This window comes from Colletes gigas, unplaced genomic scaffold (genome assembly GCF_013123115.1).
Source record: "Colletes gigas isolate AHSC1104 unplaced genomic scaffold, ASM1312311v1 Colletes_gigas_Sc00003, whole genome shotgun sequence".
In the NCBI taxonomy this organism is placed as follows: Eukaryota; Metazoa; Arthropoda; class Insecta; order Hymenoptera; family Colletidae; genus Colletes; species Colletes gigas.
The window spans coordinates 462,891-478,567 of record NW_025106632.1 but is presented as its reverse complement, the minus strand read 5'-3'; the positions used below and the strand labels follow the sequence as shown (position 1 = coordinate 478,567).

The window sequence follows — 15,677 nt, the reverse complement described above, 5'->3', positions numbered from 1 at the left end:
CAAATTGGTATTCTTGATTTTCGTCTTATTTTGGCCTCTAGAATCCCTCTAGAATCGTTAATATTTTTCCCAAGGGTGGCCGAACACCCTGTATACAAGATTCTTGAATTTGTTAACATTATTCACTTGGATGATTACATGGAAATTATTTACAACTTTAACTAGTCAAAGAATCGCGAATAATTCGTACTTGTCAATTCGTATGCATTTTCACACAACTAGTCTGTTTGCCTATCACACTAATTCAGTGAGTTTCTCAACTGACCGCCATCCATGAGTAGAGGGCGCTTACGATCACCTCTCAATTTTTTAGGTCGGTATGGTAGTCGGATTGGACCACGAAAGTTCATAAGGTGTAAGCTGTCTACTCGTATACGTTGTCCGTGATTATAGTCGCTAGTCTGGATATTGACCCTCGACAGAGACAAGTTTAACGACACGTAGAGAAACGGCTGGACAATTATGTCTCTTTTTTTCAGACATTAAAGCGTTTCGTTTGCGTAGCGTCGTCTTTCCGTATGGCCAAGGGCAGTCCACCGGTCGCTTGTGCGCGCTGTTTTGAATGACAATCAGCAGTCGTTTGGTATCGTTGTGTTCTCTCTACGGAGTTACACGACCTACGACGTCCCATTAATTTTCCGTGCGTACTTTTTTTACATTTCCGTGAAATTTTGTTTTTCACCTAAAAATTTGTCCACCTTTCTGAATTTTTTTCTCAAAAGTGGGTAGGATTTCGGGGGTATGTCTATTCACCAAAAATGATTGCAATTGACCCCTGCAATTGGAAATAATTTTTCCAGCACGATTTGAAATTTTTTTTTCGCTGAAAAATTTGTCCACCTTCTTGAATTTTTTTCTCGAAAATGGTTAGGATTTCATGGGTATGTCTATTCACCAAAAATGATTGTAATTGACCCCCGCAACGGAAATTAATTATTTCAGAGCGATTTGAAATTTTTCAATTTCGACGAAAAATTTGTCCACCTTCTTGAATTTTTTTCTCGAAAATGCGTAGGATTTCAAGGGTATGTCTATTGACCAAAAATAAGTGTAATTCTCCTCCGCAGGCAAAAATATTTTTTCCAGAACGATTTGAAATTTTTTAATTTTGTTGAAAAATTTGTCCACCTACTGGAATTTTTTTCTCGAAAATGGTTAGGATTTCAAGGGTATGTCTATCGACCAAAAATGATTGTAATTGACCCCCGCTACTGAAAATAATTTTTCCAGAATGATTTGAAATAATTTAATATCGCCGAAAATTATAGGCACCTTCCCCCTGTCGATTTTTTTTTTAAATTCGTTTTTGCTCTTAGTAAATTTGTTTGACGGCCTATGGAAATACTGTCTAAAGTAACTTTATAGTTTTCGTTTATATACATTGAAAGGTAAATTTGATTAAACCTTTCGAGCGTACTCTGTCCTCGTATCTCGGTTTTACGGATGATTTGCGTTTCCGTCGAGTGTATTCGAACGAATTCGAACGAATTCGAACGACACAATATATAAAGTCTTGAATCACGAAATAATATCGAGGCACCGGGAGCAAATAATAATGAGAAAATTGCGCGTCGTAACGGAAGACGAACGCGCAGTGAAACAAAGCTCTGGAAAATTCTAACGATCGTTCCGCGATGTTCTTTCGAGCATTCGGTCGAATAATTACTGCCCGGGGGACTTTTCTACGCGAATGGTGGAGCCCAGGATCGCTGAGCTCTGGGCAGAACGTAATCACCGGTGTGATTCTCGTTGTCGTCGACGTCCACCGTGAAATTTATCGCCGCCACCCCGTTGCCCACTTTCCTGTCGTGAAACTCCCGGCGATTGTAAAATACTGAGCGACGAAAACGCGACTTTCTTTGTGCGCCGCGGATAAATAAATTTGAAAGTTGCGAGCACGCCACGCGTGGAAAAACTTGTTTGCGTTGGGAAACTCGCGGACTCTCGAACGTTGTCGGTAAATAGCCGGCCATTATTCCGGCGAAAGTAGTCCGTACGATAAGATCTTCGATGTTAATTAGCGACGATAATTCCCATTCTACTTGCACTTTCGGTATTTATTTATTTATTTATTTATTTATTTATTTATGGGAAAACGTATAAATAATTTGAACCCTGTAATTTTGATGAAACAGTGTCCTGTCCTACGACTCTCTCGAATGCTTGATCCTCTGGATCCATGAACGTGCAATTCAATAAATTCTCTAACTCAAAACTTATGTACAAATCTGACTAGAAAACTATGATTGTTTGTTTCAGAAATTACTGTCATTCTTTCATCCGAAACCGACACGAGTGGACAAATCGGACAACAACAACACGAACAATTCAACGACTAATAACATCCATAATATGCCGATACACGAGCCTTCTATCAACGCCACACCTCACGAAGTGTATCGTACGTGTGAGTTCGTATTTGCCTAAACTCGAAATGGTATTCCAGAGCTGCGGGTCGGGTCGCTCTTATTCCATCGAGTACGAAAACATTCGATCGACAAAGTAAACCACGCGAACAAATTCAAAACATCGAACGAAAATTGCTGCCTTTTTTTTACCATATCAGTTGCACTTTGTTTATTTCCCAAGTTGATCGATTTGCAGTTTTCGTTTCTTAAAGCTCGAATAGAAATTTCCTAATACCGTTTTGAAGATTCAAGAGACACTTTGGTGCACTCGTATAATTTCATTTCGATGCCTGCATCGATGTCTCTGAGCGTTCCGTGTGTGTGCATTAATGCGTTCTGTTTTTTGTTTGGGGCGAACAAATTATAGCCGTGAGATTGCCTCTGACATTGCCTATGACACCTCAAGAAGCGATCAAGTATTACGGCTCGAAGTTCACAGAGTTCGAGCGCGCTGAAATCGAGAAATACTCGGAGATTTGGTATCTGGGCATGATGTCCAATAAAATTCACGGTGAGGAGGGCGCGTCCCAAAACGGTGGCTACGATGACGAAAACGGTAATTACAACAAGGTCCTCCACGATCATATCTCGTACAGGTGCGTTTTCCTTTTATCCTCGATTCTCTAGAAACTTTTTTTTACCTCTTCGATCCGCCGCGGAGTGGCTAATTTTTTTAAGCGTCTAGCCTAATAAGCCTAAAACAATTTCGATAACAACTTGTAAACAAAAATTGTCCTCTATCTCGATCGAGAGGGGGGAGTACCCAATGGTAAAAAATTGAAAATTTCGTTTCTGCTCAATTTCTTATCGCTTGAAAAATTTCGAAAGATATCTGAAACGTTTCAATTGCCCAAGCAGATTCCTGTTATCATTATTCTCAATTTTGTCGTCTTAATAAACAAAGAAAACTGAAAAATAGAAGAGAAATGAAAAATAGTGTGAAAAATCAAAGAAAATCCGTTTTCCAATGTTTCGTAACCAGCTTGAGAGATTTCTAATAAAAATTGTGGAAGACTAAGTGCTCGAACAGTATATACATAGAACACTAAAAAATCACCGAAGAAAGAGCCACGCATAAACGAGATAAACTGGGGGAAAAAGTGTGTGCGTGCGTGTGTGTGCTTTTTCCCTACGAGTTTATTGCGCTAAACGAAAAGAAGGATGTTACTTTTTGCCGATGAACGAAAAGATTGCATTTTCATAGAAGCGTAAAAATGAAATGTTCCGTGAAACTGTTGCGCGAACGTTGTTCTCGTTATGAAATCGTATCTCGCGATTCGTAATTGGAAAATTTGCTTGTCCGGTCTGTTCAGATACGAGATACTGGAGGTAATAGGAAAAGGAAGCTTCGGGCAGGTAATCAGAGCGATGGATCACAAGACGAATCAGTTCATCGCCATCAAGATCATCAGGTGAGCAAACGTGGCTGGAGACCAGTCATGAACGTGAATCACTTTCAATTACATTACGGGCGTTCAATTATAGACGCTTTGTCGCCAATCCCTCCCTGCATTTCCATCGTTGTCGTATCCGCTCGCTGGCCTGTGTATGCTTTGTTCCTTCGTTCGAATGACGCATTCTCTCGTCCTTGCAGAAACAAAAAGAGATTCCATCACCAGGCGCTCATCGAGGTGAAAATCTTGGACCACCTCAGGAAGAAAGACTTGGACGCGAACGCGTCCCACAATGTGATACACATGCTAGAATACTTCTACTTCAGGAACCACTTGTGCATCACTTTCGAGTTAATGAGGTACGCCCGGTTATACTTCGTTCCCTGCTCCAGCCCTTTCCGAATGGCCCTTTTTTCTCTTAACCGCTCCTCGTCGTTTACTTTTTCCAGTTTGAATTTATACGAGCTAATCAAAAAGAACAACTACCAGGGATTTAGTTTGAGCTTGATACGACGATTCGCTAACTCGTTGATCAGCTGCTTGAGACTGTTGTATCGAGAAAACATTATCCACTGCGATTTGAAGCCCGTAAGTATGCGAACGTACACTTCGGTTCTTTAGATATCATATTAGTTCAATGAACATTCATCATTTTACGATTTCTTTACGGTCGTTAATCGATAAAGATATTATTATTAATATATATATATATATGTATAGCTTGATAATATATAAATATCTATGATTTCATCGAATAAATAAATAAGTCATAATTTATTAACAATAAATTTTATATTTATATATTAATAAGTATTTACATTACATGCAATTATTTTAGTTAAATTCAATTGTAAAAGCGTCAGGGTTCTCCGAGCCCAGCCAGCGATCGTTAAAATTCTACTTTAAATAATCTTGTTAGAAAAATTAAAGGAGGGAGGTAACAAGTAACAGGGGTTAGTTAATAAGCAGCTCGGTTGATATCGTTTGTCTGATCTTGGCTGCGTTTCGTTGCAGGAAAACGTGCTACTGAAACAACGGGGAAGCAGCTCGATTAAGGTCATAGACTTCGGATCCTCGTGCTACAGCCACCAACGTGTATATACATACCTTCAGTCCAGGTTTTACCGAAGTCCAGAAGTACTTCTGGGTCTTCCATATGGTACGCCGATCGATATGTGGAGTTTGGGTTGCATTCTTGCCGAACTGTACACGGGTTGTCCATTGTTCCCGGGCGAGGATGAAATCGAACAGCTCGCCTGCATCATGGAAGTTCTCGGTCTGCCGCCAGAGCACATTATGAATCATGCGTCTCGTCGCAGACTTTACTTCGGTAAGATCTCAAATAATATCAAAGATAACGATCAAAACGTGTTTAACAAAAATAAAACTACATCGAACCTTCTCGTTATAGATCAGTTTGTGAATACTTTTATGATAGCAAAAATTCTTAGAAAAAATATTGATAGCACGGTCGAATAGTTCCCTGGAAAAATGAAATATCGTTTCAGATCCGAAGGGAGGTCCTCGATGCGTGACAAATAGCAAAGGCAAGCAAAGGTGGGTTGGCAGCAAGAGCCTTGGGATGGCTCTACGCTGCACCGACAAACTTTTCGTGGACTTTGTCAGCAGATGCCTCGAGTAAGTTTTCAGCGTACTCGTATATAGTTTTGAGGTGTGGAGGAATGATAAATAGCCCTAGAAACATCGGTATTGCTTACCGCGTTCCCATTCGATCATCTCCTAATCAGGACTAGTCTCTCGAAGATAGCTCACTGCTAGATAGATAACATGGAGTGAGCTAGCTAGCTAGCAAGGAGTGAACCAGCTCGATAGCTAGCAAGCAGTGAACTAGCTAACTAGCTAACAAGAAGTGAGCTAGCTAGCTAACTAGCAAGGAGTGAGCTAGCCAGCTATCTAGCCAGCTAGCAAGGAGTGAGCTATCTATTCTTGGAATTAATGAATTTCATCCATTCTTTATATTTGCACGTAACGCTAATTCCTTTCCCTTTATATTCTACCACATGTTTATGAAAAATTAAATTTCCAAAAGAAATTGTATAGATTAACACCGAAATGAAATGTAATCGAACTGTACATTTGTTTGCGGCAGGTGGGATCCAAAGGAGCGCATGACCCCCGACGAGGCGAGGCGTCACGAATGGCTGAACGCATCTTCTTCTCACGTGAGTCCCTCTTACGCGACGGTGGCCTCGTCGACGACGGTGAACTCGAACTCGAACTCTAACTCGAACTCGAACGCGAACACGAACACGAACACGACGACCGTCGAGAGCTCGTCGCAGGCTACGCACGCGCAGACGGTGAGCGTGGCGGTTAGCGCGTCGCGGCAACGAGCCATCACCGTCGAGGATCCTCCGTACCCGATCCGCACTATGCACAGAAGCCGTAGGTGTCCGCAGAGGATCAGCAGGGCCGACAATTCCGGCCTCGTGGTGAAGAGCAAGCTGAACGGTAGCGCGAGCAGTCATGCTATTTCGAGCAGCGTGCAGACCACCACCGCGAGACACGCCTCGACCGGCGATATAGTCGCGAGCCTGGACCCGAATCTCGACGATTCCGGTACGTTTTTACCGCCGATATTGTGAAGTCGGGTCTGCGCTAGCCACTTCTAGATGTTATCGCGCCGTACCGTGTCGCGATCGAACTCGCTCTCGCGCGTACAACCGGGACACCCGATAAAGAATACCCTCAAACTTTGCCCCCCCCCCCCCACTTCCGATAATCCTCGATATCGGTGCGTCTCTGTTGTTCGAGAGAGGAAACAATTCGATCGGAAGGAACAGGTCGTAAAACAGGTTTGAACACGACCGGTTGATTTGGTCACGACAATAAAGCAATAACACGGTCGTCCGTGAGCCTAAGACCAATTTAGCCCCGGTACGGAATGATTCTGATCGCGATTCGTCGACGAATCCATTCGTAAATGCACCGTTGTACCGTTCGTGCGGCAGCGTGTCCGATCCGCGCTTAGAGTGAGCGAACACACTCGTGTATTCAGGATATGCAACAATCGAGACATGTAGAATTGGCTGGCTTGATCGGCCCGATCGTTTTTCGACGACGTCAAAAGGCTAGGCAAAAGAAAAAAGATACAAAAACACACACACACACACACACACACAACACACGCAAAGAAAAAAACAAAATGTTGCTAGTCTTGGCATGCATCGAGCCATAAGGCCAAAATGATTTGACGAACGGGAGGCGCGAGCGTCCTTGCGAAAACGCCACGCGATCGTTTCGCTCGTTCGTTGGTTCGACGAACAGACGACGCGTCGCGCCGTTCCCCGATATATGTCACTCAGGTAATGGTAACGACGTGTATGCACCAATCGTAGTCGATCGAAAGTAACGTAGAGTGTTTCGTTCCCCCCGACATTCGACCCTTGTCCTCCGAGTAATAGTGAGAATTTACTTAGCTAAATGCGCTTTGCGAATCGGTATCGGGATGAAAGAACCATTCGCCGTGGATTTAGAAAGCGTAGAACCGCGCGCGGATCGTATCGGTGGTAACTTCGGCGATCCCGCGAGCGCAAACGACGCAAACGTGTGTCCGATTCGCAAATCTACGATCACTATAGGGAAAAAAATGTACGAGTAGGTTAGCGAAAAGGGTGAATGTGTTTTTAACAACGATTCCCGCGCGACACGATTCCCATCGAACCAGCATCGAATTTTGCGGTTACGTCGATGGAGAACCTGAGTCGTCTCTGAAACCCCGTAGCAAACAACAGGGTCGTGATTAATAATGAAACGTAAAGGCAACTGGATGGTACGGCTCGAGAGAAAAAAAAAGGAAAAAAAAATACAATACAAAGCGTACCCCGGTTTCACGAGGCCTGATTAGTCTTATTGTGATATTAATCTACCACTGTCTTATGTAGATCTCTCTGATATTAAGATGTAAACGATCGCTAATAATGATTTTATTACTATTAATCATTATTTTTTTTTTCTTAAATATGATTATCGCTCTCACTATTATCGCAAGATTATAATTACGATTAACGAAAGTTCTATCACGAGTATAATAACACAGAGATATAACGTATTATAATTATACAAAGTAAGGACTGTACAGACTTTAATTAAGCCGATGAAAATCCAAGAGTTTACAAGCACGCATATTCGCTTTTTTCCTTTTATCTCGATGGAAACAAATTAATCTCTATTCTCGTGGAAGATCGGCTGGAAAATTTTCCAGAACTTTTTCAACCCACTTTTGCTGCAGTTGCTGCGATTTTCCGGTCTCGTTGATTTCGCTTCTCACGGGACATTGTCGTTGATTAATTAACCGCTTTGCCCTCCTACTCGCTGTTTGTTGCTGTCAAAAGTGATATCACCTTTCTTCGCGCACCGATTACAAACAATTAGATTAAATTAACATCGAAGATTCTTGACAACCACTGCCCTTTAGTATATGCGAAGGATTTGAAGAGAAACCTTGTACCGTGTAAATTGTCACGTTACCGAAATACACGCGAACGAAGTGTTTCTGGCTCGTGTTCGGAGAAAGATCACCGATGAAAGTTCGACTCGACGAGAGATACTCCAGCTCGTAGCTATCGTAATGTCGTAGCTTGCGGTACACTCATTGTTAGCGACCTTTCCAATGTTTTAATTTGGGTTACGACTAATTCGGTTAGAGACAGACAAACCGCTTTCCGCTGTGCGATACAAGACAGAGGGCGTTCCCGTAAGTTCGTCGCTAAACCTACAAGAGACAACCACGGAAAACATATTTTTAAAGCGACGAACACCAAAACCTGTCGAAGAACACTTGCGCGTGGAGATAAAAAGTAGGAGACAAAAGATTCACGTAACAAGACTGAAAAGTATAAAACGTCATTGTAGAATTTTATTTCGAGTCTTCTCCGTAAGGACGACGACTCGTCGAAATACGTAATACCATTGTTCACGTAGTATTTGTATACGAGCACACGATTATCACTCTATGAAACGCATTTTATTAGTTTCTCGCGTTCGGTGCAATTCGATAAACGGTAGCGTTGATTTTAGTCGAACACGACGGCCTCGCGTCTTTCAGACAGACTCTCCACACGGAAACTCGATCCGTTTGTAACACGCTACGAGCAAAAGGTAATCGCTGTGCGCGTTTTGATCATCGCTGTATGCCCTCGATACGTTCCAGACACCTCGAGAAAAATGTTTGTAAAGATAAGCAACTTTTATATATGCTTGGAAGAAATTTTCTGTCGCAAGCCGAGAGCTCTTCCATTGATTAACACGAGGTTAGAAACTCGCACATTAGATACCAGAAGACAGCTTACACCATTACCCAAGAATAAGTAGTTGCATCGTCAAAAAAATAACGCAGAAAGGAATAATTGTATAAAGGAAGCATAAATAACACAGGGTGAGGTATCTAAAAAAGCACGTGAATATCTCTGTTGTTTTTCACGCGAGACAGAGTAACCGTAAAAATTATTCCTTTCTATAGAAGGAAAACAATGTAAATTTGTTCGTTCGAAGGTTTCGGTATTGCAGTGAACAATTGTTTGGCCCGATCCTTCGCCGCGTTGCATGAAAGTAAATCTTTGTAAACCTTTAAAAGTTCTTTCTAGACTCGACTTTACCCTTAATTTTCTATATATGTGTTGCAAAAGATCAAAATATATAGATTTTGCATTGTGTAAAAAAATATATCGGTGTGTAAGTAAATTATAATCTGTGTATAGTTGATATCGATTATCAGAGTGTTGAAAACGGAAAGGAAATATGTACGAGCCTGTTGACGGTATCCTGAATGACCCAGAGTTTTAAAGGAGATGTAATATTAATGTAAACATTGATTAGATAACCTCAACGAACGGTGATAGTGCACCGTATTAGCCTGAAAATGTTGAGGAATTAAGTCTATATGGCCCTTGTATTTACCACTTTCATACTTCCGATAACAACAGAGATATTTAGGTATGTTTTTTGTCCCAAGTGCCTCATCTTGCAGAAGCTATAAAGAATTCTGAAGAGTACGAAAGACGAACCCGCGCTAGAACGACTGACAAGGTAGCGTTAAGCGTCAAACAACGCCTCCACTATATACATTTTACAAATCTTTCGCGGGTTCGTGAATCGTTGATCGATTTGGTTGATTGGATAAGCGACACTAAGCGATTAACAATTCACAGGCGATAACGGCTGAGAGGGGGAGAGAGAGTGAGAGTGAGAGTGAGAGTGTGAGAGAGAGAGAGAGAGAGAGAGAGAGAGAGAGAAAGAGCTGTCCACAAAAGAACTTCATTTAACGAGTGTAGTGTCTAAGGCAACACACAGATTTATAGCGAACAAGAATATCAAATCGTGTATGATAACTAACATTAACAACGTGTGTGCGCGTCTGGATGCGTGAGTGTGACTGGAGCGAACGAAGAGAGAAACAAGAAATGGAATACGAAGGAAAAACATACGGGGAGAATGCGTTACATTACTATATATATATATATATATACACACATATATACATATACGATTTTACGTATTAAGAAGAAACTCACGCAAAAGCGACAAAAAACGAGTTAAATATAGGTTATCCGTTTAGAAATAAATAGCGAAAAAGTTCGTTCGAACAATGTGTTAGCTCCGGTATATAGAGCCCCGTTCCTCCTTTGCCCCCTCTCCCTGGTAATGTTTTAATGCACAGTCGTGTCGATCGAATCGTTTGCAACAAAAATTAACGCGCAACAGAGGTTATCTCGGTGGGCATGCCAATCCTTTAGCTTATTCACCGCGCGTGGACGACGACTATTCGGTTGCGATTGCCTCCATCTTGTACGCGATGTATATTCAGCGATCAGAGTTACAAAATTTCGAAGCGTCACGTCCTCAAATGGACGAGCAACTAATCAAGCAGCGCGTGTGCCGAGCAAAAACTAAACCATCTATTCTTCGCGTCCGTTTTTGCGCAAACGGTTTCATTAAGTCGACTGGAACACGCTTTGGCGCAAAAAATTTACGAACGTGTAAAAAAAAACGTGGTGAAATCGAGTAGAGGAAAGACCTCTAGCGGCCTCTTGTCACGTTTTTTTTTCGTCATTACGAATCATTTACGCCAATTGTATAGTCCTTGAATTTGTAGTTGTATTCACTATCGTATACAGTGGGATCAAATTACATGCATTAGGATCGGCTAAATCTACGTAAACTAACCACGTTGTGAGAAAAAAATAATAAAAATATTCGTGTATACTTTCTTGAAATGAGAAACAGCGAAACGAGTAGGAAGAGATACTCGAACTTGAATAACGAAACGGCACGACGAGTGAAAGTTCGTATTAAATTCAATTACATTTGGAGAAGATCGTCGTTGTCGTGATTTGGTCGGAATTAATGTGGACGAAAACCACAGTCACTTTCTACTGCGGTATTGTCGCGAAAAAAAAGGAGATGACAGTCTAAAAAGGTCTAAATTTGTACGAGAGAAGGGAAGATTCATTCTCAAGCTTCAGCGTGGAATGCTGTTAGCGTATATCTGTTAGAACAGCGTCCGACTAGTTATCGAGTTAACAACGTGATTAGATCTATCGAGTTCAATTAGATAATAACTGTGCATACATGGTGAGACTGTTGTCATCCCGCGACCGTCCCTTTTCCCCCTCCCCTTTTGACGCGAGATTGATCCGTAGTATCATATCGATCTATCAAGCGGTTATAACGATCGATCGTTTTTAAAGTACCCTCGATAAAACGATCACTAGCAAGGGTTTTACGTTAGCATGTCGTCAAAAATGATTCTAGTTCTTTAAACGTTTTTAGAGCATGAATACGAGCAGCGAGTTTCATTCTTCTTTGCGAAAAATCAATTTGGTTCACAGTGTTCCACGCTGCTGCCGAACGAGAGATTGTAACTGAATTTGTAAACTTCTCTATCGTATGTTTTTTATCATTATCGAATTCTATTGGACTTCATGTTATTAATATACATAGATCATACTCTATGAATATAGAAACACGTACAAGATGTAACAATAAATATATCTTTGGAAATTAACGAAGTATTTTGCATGTTTAAATTAAAATTGATGGCGTAAATTCTAATTGTAATTTCATTAGGAATCTATTAGTGTATTACTTTGAAGTATATTCATAGAAAATCGATATATCCCAGATTTTATTCGTTGCATCGTAACAAGCTTTGCAAAATGTTAATGAGTATGAATAAAAACTGGGAGGGGGAAAGGATATACATATATACACACAGAGAAAAATATAGGAAGGTGTGCGAGAAAGAGAGAGAGAGAGAGAGAATGAGAGCGAGAGAGCAGGAGTTGATACAATGATTTGTACTCGGCGTTGAACAGGGAAGACCTTGTTATATCGTATAAGTGCGAGTTCGTCAATTTCTGCCCAACTTAATTATAGTGAACGAAGAAAAGAATTGCTAATAATAAATGATTATGATAATGACATTAGTATATGTAACGATACAATACTGAAGCATCATCATCTTTTGTATCATTTGTTCGTTTGTTTTTATCTTACTGCGTTTGTCTTTCATTATTAATGCAATACCAAGATGACTCGGTTTCGACATGGTATCTTGTGTGTAAATATATACTAATAAAAAATACAAATATAAGAACAATGTTCGATCAATTAACCATCGCTCAAGTTAAATTACTTTGAATAAAATCATTCTCCTTTACATCACGTATGTTCTGTCGTTCGTCAAAATTAGGAAAATAACATTATAGTTTACGATCATTCAGGTAGGTACGATGTTGACTATTTAAATGGTTTATTTGATGTATTGATATTAAATACATGATCTATCTAGTGTGAAAATGTGACACACTAAACGTAACGAGAAGTACAAATCATTTATCTCTATTTCTATTATCATTTGAACCTTATTTCAACAACAGAATTTGAGAAATTCAATTCTAAACAGTTTTCGTAAGAAGAATACAAAAACGATAAGTAGAAAATTATTTCACAGAAAGATATAATGTTTTACAAAGATTTTTCAACCGATAGAAGGCACAAGATGTAATGTTACAAACCGCAGAAACGTAATAAACATTATTTAGTAACATGCATTGTTTGGTATTTTGTGTGAATTTGTGTTCTATTAGGATATGCATACTACAGACACAAATTACTAATGGAGTATTAGTAAATGATTTAAATGGTTGTTGGAGATCCTTGCATGCACGAGAATAAACACAGATGTATACATATGCTAATTTGCATTTGATTATTTGAAATCTTGACTATCGTAGAATTTAGAATATTCTTCTCCCAATGCTACCTCCTTCGCTCTCCTTTCTGTGTTTTTCGTTTCTCCTTTTTCTCTTCTTTTAATTGTTTTTGTTTCTCTCTGAATAAAAAAATACATTTATTAAGACTAATCTGTCTGTAAGTACGGTATACGTATAAAGTTTGTAAACATACCTATCTTCTTTATCTTTCTCCTTTTTCTTCTGGCTTTCTAATTTAGCCTTCTCCCTCTTTTCTCTCTCCTGTTGCACTATCGTGGCAGCATTCGTATTCTTCTCGATTCCACAATCTCCTTTGCTTACGCTTTCCTCTTCACCGTCACCTTCACTGTGATCTTCCTCCGCTGTCTGACTATATTGTGCAAGAATGGCCTCCCTTATTCGCCTTTCCTCTTCCGTATAACTCCTTTGCGTCGTAGTCGGAAGAGATTGGGACTCCAACATTCGTGCTAGTCTAACATCCACATCTTCCACCGGTTCCTTCGAAGTTGCATTTTCTTCAATAGGTAACCATTTAGCCCAGGCGCTCAAAATTTCTGACACGTGTTTACTAATGTTATCATCCTAAAAATCGATAGGACCAAAAGTCACAATCTTCAAATAGAAGATATTGTTCGTAGAATTGTATATTACATAGCATTGCTGCATTATATTAGGATGTTAAACAATACGACGAACGTGACAACAGCTGAGCAGGCATGCACCGAAAATGAGACGTATAATGTGCCAAGTTTGAAGAGACACAATGCCAGTCGACGATAGAAAGAATAGTAATAGCTTCGTCTGTTATTTTTGACCGGCTGATTAACTTCGTCTACGAATACCAAGCACATTCTAACCTCACAATCCGTGTGCTTCTCACCGTTATGCCCGCGAGTATGCCTTCAAGGGCTTCGGTCTTCTCATCTTCCGATTCATCACCCTCTAAAACTCCTTTGATGTACGATCCAAACACACCTTCGTCGGTATTTAAAGCTTGAAGTTTCGTACTGAGCCAGCTATCGAAAGAGTTTATCGCGAGCGCCATGTTCAGTTTTTTCAGTTTTTTGAGCCTGCGTTGGTAACACGCTTCGAAGCCTCTCAAATTTTGGTCCTAAATTTTTGGAACTCAAAATGCTTCCCCTGCGATGTTACCAGACCGGGCACTAGGTGCACCGGGAACCAGAGATACCAGATTCAGCACCCGGTGCACTGCTCACACATGTCACAAAGTCGACAAAGGCAAATTGTCTCGTGGGAGTCGAGACAGAAAGGCTGACATTTGCCTTCTCGCTCTAAAGAACTGAAATCCAACCTCCCGTCAACGGCAGTCAGATTGATTGGATCATTAAAGTCCATAAGATGACCGGTCTATTCGTATACCTCGTGTGTATTTCGCATAGCATCAAAAGAAAAACGGTAGCTTGGAATGTTTACTGTATTTCTTTTACAATCGTGATTCCTACCTGGGGTAACCTCGACGAGAATTTTTTTCTCGAAAATGCGTAGGATTTCAAGCATATGTCTATTACCAAAAATGATTCTAATTGACCCCCTGCAACCGAAAATAATTTTTCCAGAACGATTAATATTCTTTTAATATTTTTAAAAAGGTTCCAATTGACCGACACTCCAAATTTACGATCCAAAATGCACAACTGCATTAATGTGTGTTTTATTAGGTATTGCAACATATTGTTTTACGATTTTAGTGACGCAGTTTACGTATCTTCGTTAGAATCCTGTATAATTTACTGATAAGAAATGAACGATGGAAACTTATACAAAAGAAATTATCGTATGAAGGACAGAAGATCGAAGAAATGTATACGTGATGTACGACCTTGGTTCTCGACAGAAATTCAAAGAAACTTTCAGTCTCCTCGAATTTCTCCATATTTTCATATCTATTCTTTGCAATAATTATTAATTAACATCAGGCAATAGTTAAAATAATACTCGATAGCGTGGATTGTATAAATAATTGTTTTAATACCATTTTGCGTAGAATATTTATTTTTCGGTCAAAGGCACGGTTAACCGTTAATTGGTTGGTGAACTCGCCAAGGACGGTCATCCCCACCCCTTTAATTCTTCTGCCTCGCGGCTACCTGCCGGTGACTCTCTCACTCTCTCTTTCTTTCTCGGCGCTGGCGGACGTGACGGACCCTCGTGGGTCCGCGCTCCACCTTTACTCACCACTACTGACCACTGGTCGAACACTGGTCAACTTTGCTGATCAGTACTGACCAATATTGACCATTAGTGACCAGTAATGAGCGAGTTCTGTCTCTCTCTTTCTATTTTCCTTTTCGACCTTCGAGCGTCCGTTGGGCTTGAACGTGGGGTTTCATCTTACTTTTATTTCTTTGGTCTCCTTCCATATTTCAATACTTGTTCCTTCCTTGTTTGGTTTGTTCGATGCACATTCTATATTGCATGTACAAATCTGTTTCATCGACCACTATCGACACAGTGGTAAATGAATGATATCTCAATCTCTAATTTCTCACTTGTTTTTCGACATTCAAATGTCTGCTGGGCTTGAATCTATCGTTTTCATTTCTCTGGATTCCTTACATATTTTACTTCTGGCTCCTTGTTCGTTCCCGTATTTTATTCTTGTCTTAAATGTTGCTTAT

The 15,677-nt window shown here is 40.4% G+C and overlaps 2 protein-coding genes across 2 annotated transcripts in view; one reads left to right on the top strand and one right to left on the bottom strand.

Annotated features, from left to right (window-relative positions):
• The window catches only part of LOC122404943 (probable serine/threonine-protein kinase dyrk2), a 112,166-nt gene extending 103,538 nt beyond the window's left edge, over positions 1 to 8,628 (top strand). The window contains exons 5-12 of the mRNA XM_043409351.1: positions 2,260 to 2,401; positions 2,776 to 3,004; positions 3,722 to 3,820; positions 4,003 to 4,161; positions 4,252 to 4,390; positions 4,817 to 5,132; positions 5,311 to 5,440; positions 5,913 to 8,628. Coding sequence (XP_043265286.1) covers positions 2,260 to 2,401; positions 2,776 to 3,004; positions 3,722 to 3,820; positions 4,003 to 4,161; positions 4,252 to 4,390; positions 4,817 to 5,132; positions 5,311 to 5,440; positions 5,913 to 6,408 — 1,710 coding nt within the window. The 3' untranslated portion in view covers positions 6,409 to 8,628. The remainder of the gene's footprint in view (positions 1 to 2,259; positions 2,402 to 2,775; positions 3,005 to 3,721; positions 3,821 to 4,002; positions 4,162 to 4,251; positions 4,391 to 4,816; positions 5,133 to 5,310; positions 5,441 to 5,912) is intronic.
• Positions 8,629 to 12,845: 4,217 nt separating this feature from the next.
• LOC122404942 (coiled-coil domain-containing protein 43) lies at positions 12,846 to 14,229 on the bottom strand. The gene is made up of 3 exons (XM_043409350.1): positions 13,919 to 14,229; positions 13,232 to 13,620; positions 12,846 to 13,157 (listed from the first exon to the last, which is right to left on the bottom strand). The coding sequence occupies exons 1-3, from the start codon at positions 14,081 to 14,083 to the stop codon at positions 13,085 to 13,087; spliced, it is 627 nt and encodes a 208-aa protein (XP_043265285.1). The 5' UTR covers positions 14,084 to 14,229; the 3' UTR covers positions 12,846 to 13,084.
• Between the last annotated feature and the right edge of the window lie 1,448 nt (positions 14,230 to 15,677).